The following is a 22,832-nucleotide window of genomic DNA, read 5'->3' as shown; positions in this document are numbered from 1 at the left end:
TCGAGAGCCGGGAGTGGAGCGGCGATTTATGAGGCGGAAGATCGCGGCTCTCGCGGCAGATTAGTCAGATTGTTTGGAAATTTTCGTTGGTTTCCTGCCAACCGAGGAGGAGGAAACGACGGTCGACTCTCCGTCGCTTTCCGCCCACCCACGAGCAGCGACTGCTCGAAAAGTCGCTCTATTTGCGAGTCGCACGCGAAGCACATGCAAATATCGCGCGATAAAAGAGAAAGAACGAAGAAGGAGCCGAAGAAACACGGCGGCGCCATGTCAACGCTGCTCCCTTGATTTATATTCCTTACCTGGGCCGCGTATTTGTATGTGTACGAGATAGCTTTTGACCGGATGCTCGAATGCAGACAAACTCTGATTTCCGCTCACGAGCTTTAAAAGCGATCTCGAGTTTGACAATCAAATTTTGCTTAAATTATATCCACGCCGTTTCTCTTGACATTTTAATTTCTATAATTTGGGTGAAGTTTTTCAGCGGAACGATGAACGACCCGTCGCTCAACCCATCGCGTTATGATAAAATTTTTCGCGTTTTAAATTGCCGACGATATATCCGCGCGATTATCTTATCACGCTTGTAAAACTCGTTTGCGATTGGCAGATTAAAAATACCACGCGAAAAAAATACACAAAATAAACACACGTTTTATTTTCTGCTGCAAGTCTGATGAATGTTACGCTCATTTTTACTATCACGCACGCTTGTACCATCGCTATTTTGATGCGCTTAAATGCCTCGAGCGAAGCTTACAGATTTGCATCACGACCAAAAATGACACGTCTCTCTCTTTCTCTCTATCTCCCTCCCTCCCTTTCTTTCTCATTTTCTCGATGAACGGTCGCGGTAGTATCTCGATATGTGACATGGTCGAGAGAACGGTAATGCGAAATAGCGACTGCATACAAATGAGAAATTTCGAAAGCAGGAATGCGTTACGGCTTAAAACGGCTTTCCATTCCATTAGATGAATCGCGCGGATAATTAATGCAGTTACGGTTCCCCATGATATTCAATCCGCGGAAACCATAAAGCCGTGGCCGCGTGTAATGTTGTCCAAGAATATTGAGTGCGTTCGCATCAGGATACTCGAGCTCGATATACACTGTAGAATCAGTATTATAACAATCCTTTCATCGCTTTCGCATATGCATTCAATCATCTTTACAATTTATGTACCGCGTCGATTCATAGATTTGATGAAAAGTATAAAAAAAAGGATATTCAGGTTTTTTACGAAATAAAAAAAAATTTAATTTAAAAAAATTTAATCTTTAACAAATATATAATCTTTCTTTTAAGTATCTAAATACGAATGCACACATTTTAGACAACTTTCTCGGATATTACAAATTAATTAATTAATCAAGGAGAACTCGGGGGATATTTTTTCATAAATATAGAGATTCAGATCTCTTTGAAAGGGTTAAATTCCCAAGTTTAAAATCACGTGCCAGATTAAATGCGAAACGTATCGAGCGGCACAAACGTCGTTTCTGTGCCACCATTACCCGGCCATTCTCTCGCATCGAGAGATATATCTCGCAAGGCGAAGTTCTGCTGGAACATCAAAAATTCGCGTGCTCCCCCGGGATGGGAGCTGAATCATTTAAATTTCTGCGCAAACGACCGCGCGCGCATGCGGGCAAAACTCAGGCTCTCCCGGCGGAGGAAAGTTTAAAAAATGACTGGGGGGCAAAAGAGAGAAAGAAGAGGAAGAAAAAAAAGCGCGAGAAAAAGGGTATTATCCAGCTCGCGAATCGTTGAAAAGTTTCGCGTCGAGGGTGATCTCTCGCCCGAAACTATCCTCAAACTATCGTCAAACAATCGTTGCTACTGACCTTGTTTTCGAGCCGCCCCTAGTGTACGACGTGCCGAAAATCTTGCACGGAAGTTCGTTCGCCCTTCTCCCGAGTGTGTGTATTCGCACAAAGAAATTTCCATTTTAACAGTTCTGTTTGCTTTAGCTGCTGTACTGTACTCGGTACTTTGTTCCGGTTTGCTTCATTGAGTGGAGACGTTGAATTCGCGCTTTTCCGAGTCACAGCCCAAAAATGGGCTAAAAATGATCGTTTCGTATATTGAACTTTAAAGCAAATCCTATTATAAATTTTATATAATTATATCATTTTAGCTTTTACATATTTCTCCGTTACATTAAAGAATGTAACGAAATTTTATCAATGTTAACCTGGATTTCGCGATAAAAATGAAACACTCGATATTCCTTCATAAAGATATTCATAGAAATATTTAATATATACTCGTGATTTTTTAATTCTTTATATATCTCTCTTTAAATTATCATGGATCAATGTATGAAAAATTGAGGTTTTAAAATTCTCGTCGATTAATTGTAAGTTAAAAGAGATTTTTGTCGGTGAAAATATTTTAAAAGAGGATTTACATTTTTATTTTTACAATATTGCAAGCTCGTTTTTGTTGATAGAGATTACCACCGATCGATGATAGCATGTGTCGCGAAAATTAACAAAAAATTGATAGCGCGCGTCGACAACGCTTTTTGCATCTTCTCTCATTCGGCTTTGATTTTATGCATTTACCCATACGTACGGCATAAAAGTTTGACTCATTTATTTTAAAATTATACGTAATGATTTTTTTATGAATTTCAATGAAAAGATAATTTATAACGCATGGATTTTAACAGGACTTTTAAAAGTTAACTTACGCTGATATTTTTAAAATAAACGTATATAACTCAAACCCTATCAATAATTAAAAGTAATTAAAAGTAATTTAGTAAAATATTTGCATACAGTTTAGTTAAATTTTCGTTAAATTAAAGTTACAGCATTTTTTAAAAATATAAACGACTCAATTCGATATCTAAATGTAAAACTCGTTCGTTGTAAGAATATCACAATTTCTTTTATTACTTGCGAAGACTGACTTTGCATGTATATGTGTTATATCTCGCAAATAGTACCTTACGTGATGTTCTTAAGAGGACGGTGAATCGGGAAACGTCATTTGTAGAATATTGGAGTACAATCTGGTGGATTGCATTCTTCGAAACATTCGATCCTCGGAAAAGGGATCAGAAATACGGAAGGAAGAGAGAATCGAAGACCAGTGGAGATTTCCCAGAAAAAGATAACATACCATGGCCCTCAGAAATAGGTCCTGAACTCTTGTGTTCGTGTCTTTCTACCGATATTGCATTAAATATTAAAGTAAGATTTCTCTCGTCAAGAGAAATTCACAAATATTAATTTATTATGTTAATCTATTAATTTATTTTATATATATATTTATATATTAAAATTTGTGCCTGCATTAATCATTTTCTAACAATATATAGAGTTGAGGAATTTGCCTTGTTTATTCGTTAACCAAGAAGATTATTTAAAATTATTATTCAAAATAAAGCTCTCTTAAATTTTTATATTTTTATATTATATTCGATATAGGCAAATTCTTAAATAGATTAAATTTGGTGGTTTAATAATTGTAAAAAATTTTTATTTCTGAATTTCTTTTGTATTGTTACGATATTCTAGAAACAAACAAACGCATAGGTTGACAGATATTGCTACTGAAAGGAGCACACAGATATAAATCATGCAAAAGTACTTTACCGTGAAATAAAACATAATTCCGCACGTATACAGAAAATATCTGCGCTATCGTGTCGATACGCTATTCAACGTCATTTCACGCTCTTCCTCACTCTAGCAAGATCTCGTTTCCTACGAAGAATGTCGACAGGCGAATCCATCAGTATATATCGAGAATTCTAGAGAAAATGACGTATTCTCAGATTCAGCGAACAAGCTCCTGTCTCGTTGATATCGAAGGCAGAAGGATGCGGTGAATGCATTGCGTCCAAAATCAATTCTGTCAAGGATGTTAATGACGGGCGGAAGGAGCGTTCGCTTAACCATTGTTGATAGAAGCTATCGTAATTATATACCGGTGATTGAATTTTACATTACAAGCGCATTTCTGCTGATTAATCCGGCTCTCGAGGCGTCTCTAAAATATAGACTGTTTCCTAGCATCTTCGCGGTACATAAATTAAATCGATAAACGTCGTCAGTAAATTTAGAAATACAAGAGTTCCTTTAAAGACTGCATCTTTAGAAATGAATATAATATATAAATAAATATTTAACACATAATTAATCGAATTTTTAAAGATTATGATTTGAAATTGTACAGTTTTCTGTAAATTTAATTTAAAAATCTCAGCACTTGTGCGTTTCGTAAGTAGTAATGATCGCATTATAAGCAGACACGTGGAAATGACTATACATGATCAGACAAAATGGAAAAAACCATTTTATGGCCAGAGAACGGAAGAATAGAAGTTAATATTAATGTACAAATACTAAAAAAACGCATTTTGGAAGTAACAATGACCGCATTATAAGTAGATAATACGGGATACACGTAGAAATGACTATACATGATCAGACAAAGTGGAAAGAACCATTTTATGGTCAGACTCAACTGGAGAATAGAAATTAATATTAATATACAAATACTAAAAATCGCGTTCTCGTGTTCTAACATTTTATTTAATATAATTAAATACAATGTTATACGTACAAAACTTTTAACAACTTTTTACTACTGCTATTAACTGCAGTTTCACTTTTCTTTAATAAATTCCGGATAAAGATCTCGCGTCGCGGCTGATAGTTTGCGGTGATGAATTCGCGGTTCATTTATACTCAATTTGAGTACAAGAGTCTTAATTTAACATTTAATACATTTTAATACAATTTCACAGTTTATAATAATATAATTATATATTAATGTAATAAACTTGCTGTATCAATATCTTGAACGACAACAGCCAATATCATTCTGCGAATTAAAAACAAAAAATAAATATTGTTTATAAAAAATAGAATGTTTTCGAAATATTTACGAAAAAAGAATTTTTGAAGAAAGTAATCTCTCTCTCTCTCTCTCTCTCTCTCTCTCTCTCTCTCTTTCTTATTCGATCTCTCCGATTACATCCCGTGTATACAGATCTGGGATATATATTCCTTTCGCTCTAATCGCGCAGAGCTTTCACCTCGAGTTACAGAATAACGTTGGTTTTCTCGTTCCTCCGATATATCGACGTAATCCTTTTCATCGATCCGGCTTGGTTATACGCTCGGTACCATCAACGTAACACGTGCGGAAGACTATTCAGCGAGCTTACCGCGGCCTCGCTTTCCTTTTACCGAGCCCGGATGAAGATAGCGGCTGACAGCTTGCACGGAGGAGTTACGGGAAAGATGATGTAGCATCGCGGCGGCAGCGATGAACTCGCGCCTCGTTTGTACCAGGGTAAGAACGCCGGTCTGGTGGTAGATGCACTGCTGCCCGGGTGCTCGCACGTTTTGCCGGCCAGTCAAGCCAGCCAGCCAGCCAGCGAGCCAGCGAGCCAGCCAGATCCGGGAAGATGAATTACACCGGGACGTGATGGTGCCGTCTGCTTCACGGTAGCGCCACCGATCGGAATCGCGGAAACTTGTGTACGGATCCCGACACACGTCGGCCCCTCCGGAGGAGCTTTTCTCCTCGCGTTCGTCTTATCGAGGGCTCGCGTGCTCCTCGGATTCTTCGTGTCTCGATGCTTCGAAGCGGAGGATAAAGAGAAAGAGAGAGAAAGAGAGAGGGTGAAGAAGGGAGTGGCGATGGGGGAAGATTGATTGGATCGAATACGGTACGAAAGAACCCGGGCGCTGCCGAGTTTTCGCGAACGGCGTTTTAAGGAATTTCGCTTGCATCGCGAAACGACGAGAGGAGGATTCTCTCTCCTCCGACCTCGAAACGCATGAATAGGGATGAACATTTCGGATACGCTCGGATGTGAGCGATCGCTTGCTCCGTCTTCGATGCAGTTGTTCTCCGAGCGAGAGAATTTTGCGAGAGCGCACCGTTAATCGGGGAAAATCGAATCTGCGATAACGTCTCCGATTCAATTATCATTTAAAGTTCTTCGCCGTCTCTTCTATTCTAATTTCCGTCGATTTATCGGGCATTTTTTCGAATACATTTTCTTAGCGCAAATATTACGAGATGTGTTTCAAGTTAAATATGTACGTGTGTTATCCAGAAAGATATTTCAATTCCTCTTATATTTACAAATTATTTCGATAGATTAAGAGTTAATTAACACTTGCGACATGACGTAATTGATGATACACAAATTGTGATGATACAAATTTTAACATAGCAAACATACATAGATGAAGGGACATACCTCAACGTTTACGCCGGGTCGAGGAAATATCTGGGTTCTTAGATTGCCGTCGGGCAAAAATCGAAAGAATTCGTGATCGTCCTTGTACCATTTGACCGAGTAGAGACCGCTGCCACCCAGTATTCGCCATTCGCATCTCAGATCGATCGAGGAGCCCACCACAGCCTCTTTTGGCATCTTAAAGTCCACTTGGATATCACTGCTCGCTGAAACACAAACATATGTTCCTTCAGTATTTGCAGAGTAGAAATGATGATGCCTCATGAGTGAAATCATTGATTGCTTTCTCTCGATCGAAGAAATAAAACTTAATTTAATATCGCGAGAGACAGGCCTTACAAAGTTTTTATTTATATCGAGGATTTATAAACTGAGATAAATTCATATGCTTTTAGAAAATCTTCTTGCCAAGCTTTTCGACTAAAACGATTTCATCCATTACATGGTATTCTCCAATCTGCAGATCGAGAACGATTTCGCACGAGTTTCGAAAGAGCAATCCAGCTTTCGCGAATCGTGTTATCAAGCTCGCTCTAATTCTTGATTACGAATAGGGTTTCTAATCTCGCGCGACGCGCAATTCCAGGTTCCTATTTCGCTAATCCGCGGACGCGGACATGAGAGACGACGCGTTTAGAGTCCGCAGACGTCTCGCAATTACCGCCTGCGTCTGTCAGCCGAGCACGGGCAGGGGACGGACGGTAAAAGGGCGACGTGTGTTAAGCGCGTGAATAAATACGCGGTTAACGAAGGGGGGGGAAGCAGGGGGGTACCAGAGGCGGGTTCAAGGCAAATGCCACTGCGAGTTTCGTGCCCAAAGTTCCCCTCCGAAACTCGAAACGAACGCACTTCGCTGTGCATACATAGATAGTAGAACTTGCACGAGTTATTACGATATTGTAGAATAACGTTTCTGGGTCGGATTAAAATTTCTAAGTTTAATAGAAAGTTCAGGAAAGTATAATAGTGTACTTATAAGCAGTAATGAATTATGAATAATTAATAATTACTGAAAGAGAAAAAAAACGCAAGTGACGTAATATACATATATGTATATATGTAGTTAATGATTATTAATTCTTAAATCTTAATTTTTTTTTAAGCGTCATATCGTTAAATATTTTACTAATGTAATTAATCACCACGTTTCTTCTCTCGTTGGTATAGTAATAATTACGATATGAATAATAATCGTCAATTTTGTCCAAGTCGTAACGAGTTGTATCACAGTAGACTTGTTCACTCATATCAAAATGCCAGTCGTGTGCGGTAAGAAAATTTATTCCAAGCTGCTAACGAACGCGTTACCCACTAACTTTGCCGGCTGGCTCATAATACGCCCAGGTATCGAGTTAATTTGGAGGGATGAAGAGAGAGAGAGAGAGAGAGAGAACGCGAGGGGCGGCTGGAAAGCGCGGCATGAGGGATCGCAGAAGCGTGTTGGGTTTAAGTGCGCAGGCCGTTGCCGTTAAAGGTTCATCGAGCGGAATGTAGGAGACCTCGATTGCTCTCCGCATCGCCCGGCCAGTGTCCGCAATTTACAGTCGCGTGTGTTAAGATTTAATGACGCGCGAATTTCGGCTTGCGAGTCAAGGTGCTCAAAGAGCAAACGGTGGGTTACTCTCATAAAGCTCTCGCAATATGTCTATATAGCGCTCGTGAATTATGATCCCGGCACGGGATAGAGATTCATCGAGGGAGAAGGAAATCTCGATTTTTGTATCTTAAATGGGGAAAGTCATATAAAACATTATAAATAAAGCGTCGAGATACTTAAACATATTTGCTAAACAATTATTTAATTAATATTTCTTTTTGTAGAAGAATTTTTTTTATAAAAGAAGCTAGTCTTATAAGGATCAAAGGAGTTTCAATTGAAGAAGTTTATCTCTAGTTCGATAACTAATATATATGTATATATATGCATATATATGTGTGGATATGTATGCATATACGATTGCGGAATATAGAACACTGCGTTGACATTCCACGGAATTGGCCTAACCGTCGGTGTCAGTTGCAGCTGCTTCCGGTGCCGCGGTTTGCGTTTCGCGATGCATTTTCGAACGTGTCTCTCCATCATCGTTCTCAACCCCCTCATCCTCTCTGTCTCTCTCTTTCTCCTTCCGTATCTCGTCCGCGCGTCGTCAATTTCCGTCGTTACAACGACCGAGTCGTTAACTTGCCAATGGAGTTTGACATCTCATAGCTGAGACTGCATTACGGACATTTCCGTGCCATTTATCAACGGCACCTGGCGTATTGAAAACTGTTTTGCTGCGACGGGAGGTGCGAAAAGCAAAGCGTTGAAAGTATTCGCCACCATCGATTTTAGTCACGATACATTTAAATCAAAGAGAAATTTAATCACGCACAATGTACGCGTAATCGTTTATTACTATAACAATTACGTAAACAGACTTGAACAATCATCTTTCTCTTAAGAATACATAAAATTTGCATCAATTTTCTCAAGTACTTACAATATACCTATATTTTAGCTTAATTTTAATTTAGTTTTTAATTTACAAATATTTAATTGCAACTATAACTACTATATAATTTCTTATGTTAGAGCTTAGAGATGAAACGTATCAATACTATGAATAATATAAAAGCAATAACAAGTATTCAATCATTAAATATAAAAAAAAGTAAATCATGTAACGAGATGGAAGTTAGGAAAGAATGTCTGACTATATGTAGCTATAACTACTGTATAATTTCTTATATTAGAGTTTTGAGATGAAACAAATGAATACTATGAATAAAATACAAGCGATAACAAACATCGGTTCCAATTATTAAATGCAAAAAAAAGTAAATCATGTTAGGAGATATGGAAGTTGAGAATAGATGTCTGACTATACGTAACTATAACTACTGTATAATTTCTTATATTAGAGTTTTGAGATGAAACATATGAATACTACGAATAAAATACAAGCGATAACAAACATCGGTTCCAATTATTAAATGCAAAAAAAAGTAAATCATGTTAGGAGATATGGAAGTTGAGAATAGATGTCTGACTATACGTAACTATAACTACTGTATAATTTCTTATGTTAGAGCTTAGAGATGAAACGTATCAATACTACGAATAATATAAAAGCAATAACAAGTATTCAATCATTAAATATAAAAAAAAGTAAATCATGTAACGAGATGGAAGTTAGAAAAAAATGTCTGACTATATGTAGCTATAACTACTGCATAATTTCTTATATTAGAGTTTTGAGATGAAACAAATGAATACTACGAATGAAATACACAAGCGATAACAAACATTGGTTCCAATTATTAAATGCAACAAAAAATAAATCATGTTAAGAGATATGGAAGTTGAGAATAGATGTCTGATTATACGTAACTATAACTACTGTATAATTTCTTATGTTAGAGCTTAGAGATGAAACGTATCAATACTACGAATAATATAAAAGCAATAACAAGTATTCAATCATTAAATATAAAAAAAAGTAAATCATGTAACGAGATGGAAGTTAGGAAAAAATGTCTGACTATATGTAGCTATAACTACTGCATAATTTCTTATATTAGAGTTTTGAGATGAAACAAATGAATACTACGAATAAAATACACAAGCGATAACAAACATTGGTTCCAATTATTAAATGCAACAAAAAGTAAATCATGTTAGGAGATATGGAAGTTGAGAATAGATGTCTGACTATATGTAACTATAACTACTGTATAATTTCTTATGTTAGAGCTTAGAGATGAAATGTATCAATACTACGAATAATATAAAAGCAATAACAAGTATTCAATCATTAAATATAAAAAAAAGTAAATCATGTAACGAGATGGAAGTTAGGAAAAAATGTCTGACTCTATGTAGCTATAACTACTGCATAATTTCTTATATTAGAGTTTTGTAAATACCTTGCAATATTTCCAATTCTCTTACTCTTTATACAAGATTATTAAGGAAAAACTCTTTCTCTTCAACAAATTAATCCATTTAGTCTACTTGAAATTTATCGAGACAATATATATTACGATCATATCTGACAGAGACCTTCCCGCGCAAATGAAGTCGCCGGAAAAGAAATCGCGAGAGACAAAAGCTTCCTCAAGATACGTTCAAAGTGACGGCACCAGTCCGTTATCCGCGTTCTCGCAGTTCCTTTAAATCCTATCCTCTCCTCTCTACTATTCGTTATTATCCCGCGACAAAGACAGCGCATTACGCAAAGGAATTTGTCCAATTGTCTCGATCGAAACCGCTCTTACGAGTTGTCTCGCTATTGTCATCGAGGCTTCCCTCTAGCATTCTGGACGCAACGGCGGGGAATATTTCTTGCTCATCGCGGACGTTAAAGCTAAGTCTTTCAAATTGTCCGAGTCTTTTCAGGCGTTTCCTTTATAGTGTCTGATCTCCACCGGATTCCATTCAAGTCATGCAAGACTCCTCCTCGCGAATTGAAATCGAATGCCTGGGCTATCTCTCTTCGTCTTTGCGACGACCTGCGTCTCGCATCCGTTCTTCTTCATTCCCTTCCTCCCTTCCCCTTTCCCCTTCGCTGTCGTCCCTCTCGCATGAAATTTATCTCTAAACAAGGTAGACGTTTTGCCGCGCGTCTAGATTTGCGATTCCTCATCCGCGAAGCAGAAACGTTTGCACCAAATCAAAAACGTTTGCCGATGCGAACTTTTCTTCGTCTCGCTTGGCGAAGCGAAATAATATTTCTGACAAGAGAAGAGCGCTCTCTCGTGTATATTTCGCTTTATCGTTTTACCTAGGTCGGAGCATTATTGCTCCGACTTTTTCATCGTAACTGCATATACATATAACATGCGAATATATAAAATATATATTTTTTATGTAATACTAGAACAACACAAACATTCTTCAGTTTTGTTTAAAAAAAATGATATTTTAAAAAAGTAATATAAAGTTTGTTTAAACTCGATTAATATTTTTTCTCAGAAATTAGCTGATTCAAGCGTTAATTTGTGCTAATTAAATTTTAAAATAATAATATATTAAAAAATTAAAATAGTAATATATTGTAAATAATATGTTATAACATCTTATTCTTGATTAATATTTTTTGACAGAAATTAGCTGATAATTGTCAAAAATATTAATCGTGTTTAAAGTATTATAATATATTATTTAAAACATTATTTTAATTTTTATAACATATTATTATTTTAAAAATTAATTAGCAAATTAACGCTTTAATCAGCTAATTTCTATCAAAAAATATTAATAAAGCAAAAATTTGCTAATTAAATATTCTAACTTACATATTTTTATTTATATTGTGTATGTTATAATTTGCTAATTAAATTTTAAAATAATAATATGGTAAAAGTTATACAATAGTAATATGTTGTAAATAATATGTTACAATACCTTATTCTCGATTAATATTTTTTCTTTCTAAAGCTATATATATATCTTTTCGAACGAATCTCCTTCGAGTTTTAATTAATTATTAATATTAAGTCATATATATATATAGTATCGCGCGCGCGCTATTAGAGTGAAGTTGCCGATGTTTGTAGCCTCGGCCATTACCGAAACGCCGCGAGTATCAGGCAGTTGGAGCTGCGTCCCGCTGTGATTAATTAGTAAGCATAATCGTTAGAAACGATTTCTAACCGTTGTATTGTAATATTTATCAATCGCATATCATAATTTCAACGTTAATATATAGTCGTAATTGTTCGAAACGCATATTTCGCGAAAAATTCGATGCAAAATCTCTTGCCAACATAACCCAACTTAATCTGTTTTCGCGGGCGCGAATGTTGCGATCCGTGGATATATCTATCGTTAATTCTAGCTTACATATTTATATTGTGTATGTTATAATGCGAAATAATATAAGATTATTCTAATATATGTATGTATTTTATTTGTTACAGGTAGCATTGCGATACACAGTGCGATTCACGCGTCGTGTCGGGAGTGCCGTGTAAAAGTTTCGCGCGTCGGGAGTGCCGTGTAAAGTGTCGGGCGATCGTAATTATTCGTGTTTTCGCGAGTGTCGTGAGTGCTACCATGGACCAAGAGAGGAGGAGGAGGCCCGGGGAGGCATCGGGCGATATCGAGGCAACTGTGAGGTATGCAAAATAAAACATTTTTTCTAAACTGCACTGTTTATGAAATATTCGACACACACATAACATAATTGGAATATTTTGTTTTCAGATCAATGTGCTGTGTACTACAACTCCGCTATGGCACGTATCGGTGAGTGAGAAATTGTTTATTTTATAATATTTCTACAGCGATAATGGGGGTATATATAATATGTTGAAAATATTAACATAGTAACATATGTTTTAAATATGTTATAATATCTTATCTGCGATTAATATTTTTTGACAAAAATCAGCTCTGATAATTATCAAAAATATTAATCGAATTTAAAATATTATAACATCCCTTTCTAAAAAAGGCACGTTAAATCGATTTTTGCAAGTATTGTTGCATCTTTTCCGATGCTGATTAATTGTTTCGATTCGCATTGTGCGTTATATTCGTAGCATCAAGAGGCTGTCATCGCGAGGGTTAGTAGTTTAACAGTTTGTTCAAAATAAAATAAAATAAAATAATATGTTATAATATATTTTAAACTCAATTAATATTTTTGATAGTTATCAGCTGATTTCTGTCAAAAAATATTAATAAAGCGTTAATTTGCTAATTCAATTTTAAAATAATAATATGATAAAAAATTAAAATAGTAATATGTTGTAAATATATTGTTATAATGTCTTATCCGCGATTAATATTTTTTGACAGAAATCAGCTGATAACTATAAAAAATATTAATCGAGTCTAAAGTTTCATAAAATATTATTTTTTTATACATAACATATTATATTTTTTTATTTTATTTTATTTTGAACAAACTATCAAACTGCTAATCCTCGCGATGACAGCCTCTCGATGTTACGAATATAACGCACAACACGAATCGAGGCAGCCAATTAGCATTGCGAAAAGGCAACAATATTGTGAGAATTGACTTAACATGTTTTTTTTTTAGAAAGGGATTCATATTCATATTGTTAAACATTCAAGTGTCTCATTTCGCACCTTTTCGTACGAAATTTTCTAAATATATTCACATCTCTTTAATTAAATTTCGAATTTAAATTCTGAAGAAGCAAAATCCTTGCTCGAGCAGTAACATGTAATCGCACGATGGAAATTTAATTATTAAAGTCCAATATATATTTAATTTATTAAAACGCGCGCTTAACATACAAAAATAAGGAGTGTTGCCTTAGGACGGTTCAGTTAAGTAAAAGTCGACGCCGAATTACTCGGGAAGCATCGTTAGCGTGCTATAAGTGGCTGGGAAATCTTTTTGGAAACGTACAATCGCGTGGCGCATAACAAGTCGCGCGGGCACCGGATAACAAGCTCGTCCATTTCCACGGCATACTCCTTGCTCATAATCGGCGCTCGTTAACCGCGCGAGAACGGGCTCGATATAGCGGGGAGAGAAGTTTACGAGGCTCTGATTGCGAGAGCTCGTTTTTCCGATTGCCAGTTGTTGCCCGCAACCAATTTCTGCCTGACGCGCAAACACCCTGCAACACAGCCCCTGATTCGAGGAAACGACTTCCGGCTAACTCTCGCCGCCAGTCGAAACCTCATTATCGTCCGAGGATTGAGCACCCTTTCTGCAAAGGGGGCGGTGAAGAGAGAAAGACGGGGGTTCGCGATTGTGTGAGATAAATAAAAGCGCATCGTCGTTTTACGTTGCTTCTCGCAGAGACACAAGACGGCCACTTGGGGATGTTTCCCTTTGTCTCTCGGATTATGCAAACACGACGACGACGCCGCTTTCTTTCGATGGGTCGACGCAGCGAGGAGAGGAGCCTCCAGACGCCCTTGCAATTTCGCGGAAGAGCTGCTCTTTGAAGTGGATGTAAACGTGAATGTCCCTTTTAGGATAGCGTGCGCGAAAAGGCTTCTTTGGAAAATGTTTTTCCTGTCGTTCTCCCTCATTGTAAATTTCGTTCGATTCTGTTCGGCTGCGCTGCGGAAGAATCTTGTTGATTGACCCAGAAGTACAAAACGTTGTCCCGAGTTATCCTTGGCAAAAGATGCGAGAGAGCGCATTTTTCATCGACGACAGATTGGAGCGAATTCCTCGGAGAATTTTCGCTGATTTTTCGAGAATATTCAACAATTCGCGAGAATTACACGTCCCCTCCCACCCCTCCGCTCGTTCTCGCGAAAATTTACGTTACACCATCGTTGCAGCGGTGATTATTTCGCGGATATTATACCGCGTGCACCGTATAAGGAAGTGCAGCGCCTTTATACAAGAGGTACGGCTTTACTTCTCCCCTTTTGATCGAGCTCGAAGTAATATCGTTGCCGCGCGAGGAGAAGACAGGAGATAAAGCTGGCCTTCTTCTTCGAATGAAATATGCAATCCCCTTTCGCGCCGTAATGTAAAGGATGAAGCTTGTAGTTTTCTTTTACTCGCTAGGAGCTTCGCCGCCGCCGCCCTTTATTTGATCCGTTAACGATAAAATTCTCTTTTTCGGAGTTAACGGGAAATATATGACGAACGCTGCGCACGATAAGCGTAGTAGTATAACGGGATGCAAAACGGAACCCTCTCTCTCAGTTGCCCTCGAGTGTTATCTCAAAGTGCGTTAATTATTATCCGCCATCGCGCGAACTCATTAATGAAGCGCTTAACTCAAACATAAACTGTTGCACCGTATCCTTTCTAATTCTTCCTTTTGAAGCACCAACATTGCGGGTTACAACCTCATTTTTCTCGGGGCGATTTTCTCGAGTAAAATTGATACAATTAAGTTACGGCATTTTCTCCCCCGATTAACATGATAACAAGCAGCGTGCGGTATATTTTCCATTTTCATAAAAAAACAATATCACAAATTTTACATGAACGATATAATAAATTTAATAAATAAAAAAATTTCTCGGCGAATCACAAATTGCTGTAGCAATTGAAAAATTACTACATTTGTCTTGCAATTTGTCGTATATATATGTAATGTGTTCCTATTAAATTTTTTTCCTTACTATAAGAACCCCGTGTGTCGTAATTGAGACACGTATAACATATATATTTCTCGCAGAATCGTAAGAAATTGTCTGAGAACAAGCACGCGCGGCATCTCCTTTGCAACGAGAAATAAAATCAACGGCGCGTAACGGGCCGAGAAGCGTTGAGGTACCATTAAAGTACACCGTAATGAGGAACGGGCCGAGCGGGCGTAATTAGTAAATCGGATTTACGTAATCCTGTTTGTATCGCGATCGGAAAGAAACAAGACTTCAGAAGCTCTCCGAGGTAACGAGATTGCCGCGGAAAAACGCGGCTCGGTCCGCGCATTTCTATGCTCCTTCTTTCCTTCCCTCCTCTCCTCTCCTCTCTCTTCTCTCTCGCATTATAATTTCCTTATTCTCGCACACGTTTCCACGTCGATTTAATTTTTCAATTGATGAGAAAAAGCGGAGATCGTAAAAGATCTCTTTTTATATGCCTCGCATCATTGTTGTACTCTGGTATTTTATTCTTCTTTCCGCTCTGAGAAAGAGAGAGAAAGAGAGAATGAGAAAGCTGTTTTTTTAAATCCGAAACGCTCTCACCGGAAGCTTGATAATTGTCGCGGCGACACTAAACTCACGCGGTTCGCGGCTGGTTTGCATTATGGTGTCCACCCTACGTCGGCCAACCGGCGATGGTAAGTTTAACCTGTTGTTATTACCACGAAGAACCGGAAGAGCTTAAAGCGGATTAACTGTCTTTTTTACTGTCCCGGTTAGGTCGGTGGTTGGTAACTGCGTCCTTGATCACGCGAATCCGATTAGGGGGGAATCCGAAGATGAAAACTGCGACCACGCCATAGTTTTCAGTGTAAAGCGTTATTTATCAAACTTTCAAGATCATTATAATAATTGTAGAAAATTTAATATCCGTGATCTTATTAGCTCTACAGTTTTTTTTTTCCATTTTTTGGTGCTCTCTCTCTTTATGCTTCTCTCTCATTATTACTTATTTTTTATTTATTTTTATTTGTAGTTTATCACATATTTCGATAAATTTATTGCCTTTATATATTTTAACAAATCGCTTTATTATTTGGGAAATCGAATTGAATGGTTTATATCGTCAGCGCATTTGATTTATCGTGAAATTTTGGTATTACTTTTTTTCCGTCAAACGATTTCTCACCCAGGATAGAAGATGCGATTCACACACAACAGTGTTAAATCATATTTACGTCGCAACTTTCATTGATGTTGCAGGTTCATGAAAGTTCGACGTAAAGGCTTTATTGACCATCGTGTCGGACTGTTTCCGAGGATATAAAAGAGAAACTTGTTTCGCGCCTCAAAGCGAAATTGCGCTTTTGATCTCGCGCTTTCGAGCATGCACCGACGAATTTCTTCGCGATAATTCTGGCGCCTTCAACCGCGTTAGAACGCTACCACTTAAAGTTCACGATTTAATTTCGATAATGCGAAAGTTGAGTCTCCTTCCGTGATCAAAGTTTCCGATGTCCTTCAACGCCGAGGACGTAGTCTTGTAATTTACCCGAGCGACTTTTCGATATTCATATATCCTCGTCGAGACCCGGAACGTGTGAAAAAGAATTTCCCGAATATTGAGTATCGTTCGATCTGTCAGGAAGATTAATATCTCAAGCAGATTTCCATCACAGTCGTATTTTCGACGCGGAAAGTAAAGCGTTTTGCACTTATTGTTGGATTTATAGATCCGAAACTTTTGCGGAAATTAAAATGGGATATTATGAAATTTTTCTGCGATATATGAATCGATGTAAAATACATAACTTTATATACAATGCTTTCTTGAATTTTTTTCTTTTAGAGATTATTACATTTAGAGATTATTACATTTCGAATTCTTTAATAATTAATTAATAATAAATAATTAATAAAATAATAAAAAAGTAAATTTTACCAAAAGAAAGGATTTAATCTCGAATTATATTTGCTCTCAATTTTGCTCTCAAACACTGAAGTCTACATTTTTTCCTCAGTTCATTATTATTAATTTTTGTAAGTCATTATATACGCTGTCTCATAGTTTCCATAGCATCAGACATTCTAAATCACTTCCACGTCACACATTCTATGAGGATAAAAACGTTACGCTTCTTTAGAACAAATCTCATCGGAGATTAAAGTTTCATGTAAGAAATTTTTAATCAATCTACGTGCAAAGCCTTCACCCTGTACGACGGCCGTAATCAGAGCTCGCTCCCAACGAATGGCGATCCATAAAGTTTTAAGCCTGCTGTATTTACAGTGTCAACGCGGTTGAAACGCGGTCGACGTGGTCGCATAATTAAAATCTATGCGCGCGAAGCAGTATAGGGGGCTGACAATACCCCATTGCATCAACGTGGGAGCAGGCCGCCTATTTTCACGTACACGTTGCCGAAGATATAGCGCGTGTATATACAGAGTGCTCGGTGAGAGAACAACGTAAAATTTCTAGACAAATTTTTTCACTCAGATTGAAACTAAGGATTCATCTAACATTAAAAATTATATGCGAGGGTTCGTGAATAATATTGAAAAATATGACAAGGTTTTACATATATATATATATTCTTCAGTTAATTTCAGAATCAGACATTAATTCATCAATTATTCAATGTGAAAGCTAACTCGCGAGATAACGAAAACGATAAATCGAGAAATTGCAACGAATTGCAGCTTATAATTTTTTTTTTTTCGAAACGAGAATGACTTTAAATTCGCCGAAGAATATTATATTCTTTGCATTCTGATACACCCTGTAGAGAAACGCGTAGAACCGAAGATCCGTAAAGAGGAGAGTTTCTAAGATAGATTGCTAAAAGTTTCAGCGGTCGTTGCGTTGCAGTTCCTCCATCCATGAAGTCTTTCTTTCTCTCTCTCTCTCTCTTTCTCTCCTTTCTCTTTTTTTTCTCCATTTTTTCCCTTTCCTCTTCATCGTGTGTCTCGCTATATACAAGCGCCTCCATTCTCGATCCCATTTGCCGGTGATCGAAGTTTTTGATAAACCCATCCCGCGCGGCTTTCTCGTGGTCTCATTGTCGTCATTGTCGTTGTTGTCATCGCTTCTCGTTCAACGTCGTTCGCAATCACATTTGCGATATTTCAATATGCGAATGATGGCGATTCCGACGTTTTTTTTATTTATTTTTTTTACGTTCCGTACAAGAAAGTAGGATGAATGCACCAGTTAATCCGACGAAGTAGTTTCTTGAAGTAATGTAATTGAATTTGTACATTTACACAAGGAGTTCACATTTCGTTCTTCTTTAAATTATGTATAATGTATTCAATCTCGTCGAAAAGTACGTAACTTTAATTACATTTTTATATTCAAAATATGTATATTTATATAAGATTATTTTTTAAATTGTTATATATATTCACTCTCTTTAACATATTTTTTCATTATTATTTCTAACGGTATATTTTTTATGAAAAGTAAACAACGCGGCGAATGATGAGTACTTGAGGGATATATAATATGATAAAGCAGTGTTAAAATTTATTAACAATATTCCTCGGTAATTTCATTCAACGGCTCGTATTTATTTCGTTCTCCATGCTGCCGGAAATTATCGCGATTTTCACGTCAGGAATTTTATCCCACTTAATTGAAACGAATCGACGTGGTTGGCCCTTTTTCTTTGCGCAAAACGAATAAAATTTCAACCGCGCGCGGGGGACAAAAAAAAATATCCGCGTTGTGTATCCAAAAGGGAAGGGAGGAGCCGGGCGCGTGTTTATGATTCGTTCCGAAAGCCACGGACTCGTTCCTGTCGTGTTTAACGAGCAAACGTAGCCGGCGGATAACGAGGTTAAACCGGAATTGAATTATATGCCAGGATGAGATTAACGCGCTTCCGTGACATTTTCGCTCAGGCCGAGACACGCGCGACTGACTTGTGTTTCGACTGTATATATATATACCTATACACACAACACACCGTGTACCACCTTTCGTATCATTGGCGACGCCATCGCGAGAGATGTCTCTCCTCTGGCGACCCGTAATTTATCGCTTGCCTCGTAATCCACCGTGCATCATCACGTGGCCAGTCCCGGTACGAGAAAGGAGGAAAATTCATGGGTCACGTAGTCGTGCGTGTTCGCGATTCTCGGGTAATTAACGAGGAAATACGTCGAAGGTGCCGGCGCGATAAGGACTTTATATAAAAAAAGAAGGTAGGAATATAAGGCGAAAAAATTTGAGAGTGCAAATTTTTTGATACTTTTTTTTCTCACAACGATATATAGAGAATAGAAAGTTATTTAACGCTGTAAAGCGAAGTAATCACACTTTGCGCAATTTTCCTCCGCGATAAAAATGATAAGACTTATTCCGGAGGTCGTAAAATTGAATGATTTACTCTGTAAATCTGTGAAAAAACAAAGTTCAGAATCGCGTGACAATAGTGAGACATATCGTCTTTAATCTCATCATTACACGCGAGTTATAATTTCTATAATATCTCTTATATACTATACGTAACTTTATTACATTGTTCCTGTAACAAGTAATTGGATCTACGTTCCATTATTTATACATCAAACAAAGTTTCGCACCGCTTTATTGTCTCGCATTTCCGCACCGCGCCGGCGGCATCATTAATTCTTCTCGCCGGCCAATTTGTCTAAGAAGTTACCGAAGCAAAACTCTGATCGATAAGTACTCTCTCTCTCGCCAACTTCTCACTCGGCATAATTCTGACCGGAAGTAGTCAAAGTCGGTGTAAAGTCAGCCCTACTGTTTGACCAAGAATGCATTAATTTCTGCGAAAGTTAGTAATGTATTATGTATAAATTGAAAGATTATATTCATCTTATTTCATCACAAGGACTCCAGCATTATTTACAACTTAATGTAATACAATCTGAAATTACGTCAAAATTTTCTTAGCGAAACAATCATCTCGAGAGATGACAGATCGTCGGAGAGAGTCTTTAAGGATTTCAATTAACTTTTACTTGAAAATTCCAACGTAGGACTGGACGAGTAAGATAAACAACGTCCCTCGCGTGAATAAATAAGCTCGTGCTAAAATCGAGGCCGGTGGAATCGGATAGCCATTAAACCGCACGGCTTCGGCCATACGTTAAAGGGAAGCCGTCGCGTCGTGTCGCGCGGTCCAGGACAACCCGTAATTTATCGCGCGGTAATAATCCGCGGGACATTAATGTCCCGTGTTAGGACGCGCGCATATACGGGCGGGCGGTAAACAATGAGTTGTGAGCGGTGCAGTAGATGAGCTCACTAATTAAACAAAATCCAGTAGAATTAATTCGACGAACATATGGCGGTACGTCGACGATGAGCGTAATGACTTGTTTATATTTTCTTATTTTCTCTCTCTCTCGATAAATTATTATCATATCAATTTTTTTAATAATTTTGCACACTATAAAATCGTTCCTTCACTTAGGTTAATTTTCATCATAATCGATATGTTGTAATAAAATATTTGTATATAAAATAAATTCTTAGATAAAATCTGATTTATATTATATTAAACATGATAAGCGAGAAAGTTAACCGGTGAATCGATTTGTTATCAATGTAGAGTCAATTTTAATTTTACATTATCAGGTTTCGCCCTTTTTACAGACACGTCATGACGCGCTCGGCTATCCTGTGTGTTAATCACGTGCGTTAATCACGGATTTACGCATATTAGCACGCACCGGCTATCTGTTACACGCTCGACAGAATTAAGGTCGGCCAACATTGTTCGCGATTAATAATTCTGCACCGTATGAAGGCTGCAGAATTTTTGACGCTACTACTTTCACAATCGAAACGACAATGTCGATTTATCGCGCTTTTGTATCTATATTTCGCTCAAGAATATTGATTGATCTTATGACATGAAAATGTAAGATAGTGTCGCGTTTGATGGATGCAAAATGTTTGTCATTCTGTCTTCAGATCGCAGAATGATATTGGTTGTTTTAATGATATAATTTGTCTTATGGATTAATCTTTTTACAATTAATCTTTTAACTTTTATATTTTTTCTTTGTATAATAGACATATTTCAAAAATTATAAAAAAATAATTTTATCAAGTACATTTCTTTTTTAATAAAAAAAAATATAAGTTATTAACAAATAATTTTTTTGTAGTATCTTACGAGAGACCGGCACGCAAGATCGAAGTAACAAATTTAATGAAATTTAGCAAATCACACGGATAACAATTCCGTAATCTACTTAATTGCACTAGCTTACGTTTCGCCATTGTCGCGTTTTGGTTGCTTTGAGCTTTGAACAAAGTTAGCACTCCACATATACATATATGTATATTTATAACTCTCGTCAACTAATTAATAGCGGAAAATAGACCGAACATATAACTCGTGCGCAAACATTGGAACGTATCAAACTCCGGCGAACTTTTAATATGATTTTCTTGACAGAATGAGATGTTATCTTCTGTTTAGAAATACAACATATTTAGCACATTTCTGAAATTTTTTTTGCATCCGACGCGCCCTTTTTTCGTCCGTTTCTTTTCTCTTATACAATGAAAATTGCACGATGCGCAAATCACAGTTTTTGCAAGCGAACCTCGCATCCGCGCCGAGTCCAGATTCCTTCGATCGTTTGAATCGTTCGATCCGGATATCTCGCTCGGATATCTCACCACCCGTCCGAGGATGACGTCGTCGGCTTTTACAAGGCGAACTTAGCGTAAGACAATGCTGGGGATCGTGTCCGCAATTGGAAGGATTTTAGAATGAGCAACGCGATATTACCGCGGAAATAAAAACGCCGCCCAGGGAGAATCTAATGTCGAGAAGAAACGAACCGATAAGATAGAAATGAGTTCGATTCTCCAGCGCGGAAAGATTGATGGAACTTTTTTTTACGTTTGTCACAACAAAATTGGAGCCGAAATATATATTTTTAAGCTATTCGTTCTTTTACAAATGCTTATATATTATATTTATGTGAACAAAGAAATTTCACGGACAAAAGAAAATTGAGAGTTTTCGTATAAATGACTACACTTTTCAAATATGTATATAAAAAGTTGTATCAGTTATGAAAGATACAGAGCTGAGATTACTTGAATAATTACGATAAGCTTTACAGGTAGAGGTATTTTCCGTCTGTTTTTCCGAGATCTCAAAATTGCAAATTACACGAGATGCAAGTTTCATGTTTTTATACTGTATTTATATTTTATATTAAAATAATTTCGCGCTGTTGAATCGGAAACAACGGATTGATGATTTAACGACAAAGTCAAAACCTTGGCACGAGGAGAAACGACCTCTCTAAATATCTGTCCTTTTCTCTCCAAAAGCAAAGGAAGAAGACGAACAAATAATAATATACCGTTCACAGTTTTGAATGAAGAAACCGCGTGTTCTCCGCACGCTATTCGTATAATAACAGTCTGTAACCCGCGGATCTGATCTAAAGTCCGAACTTCAATCACATTTCCGGCGTTCGTGCGGATTCTCATCGACGAGACCACGAGTGTCAACTATACATGTATACATTCGTATTTCGTTATCGTCGTCGCCGACGTCGTC

The 22,832-nt window shown here is 37.3% G+C and overlaps 2 protein-coding genes across 3 annotated transcripts in view; one reads left to right on the top strand and one right to left on the bottom strand.

Moving 5' to 3' along the window:
- Positions 1–22,832, top strand: part of LOC145940548 (uncharacterized) — a 282,334-nt gene that overhangs the window by 124,548 nt on the left and 134,954 nt on the right. The window contains exons 11-12 of the mRNA XM_083045820.1: positions 12,144–12,341; positions 12,430–12,471. The gene's annotated coding sequence lies outside the window, so the exon portion shown is untranslated. The remainder of the gene's footprint in view (positions 1–12,143; positions 12,342–12,429; positions 12,472–22,832) is intronic.
- LOC145940546 (uncharacterized) overlaps positions 1–22,832 on the bottom strand; it is a 223,572-nt gene that overhangs the window by 71,936 nt on the left and 128,804 nt on the right. For both annotated transcript variants that reach the window (XM_083045817.1, XM_083045816.1), the window contains one exon: positions 6,240–6,445. In XM_083045817.1, the coding sequence (XP_082901943.1) occupies positions 6,240–6,445 (206 nt within the window). The remainder of the gene's footprint in view (positions 1–6,239; positions 6,446–22,832) is intronic.

This window comes from Prenolepis imparis, unplaced genomic scaffold (assembly GCF_030444845.1).
Source record: "Prenolepis imparis isolate NDT839.2.m4 unplaced genomic scaffold, iyPreImpa1.0 SCAF_9, whole genome shotgun sequence".
Classification (NCBI taxonomy): domain Eukaryota; kingdom Metazoa; phylum Arthropoda; class Insecta; order Hymenoptera; family Formicidae; genus Prenolepis; species Prenolepis imparis.
The sequence above is the reverse complement of the archived record's forward strand: the minus strand, read 5'-3'. Positions and strand labels throughout refer to the sequence as shown.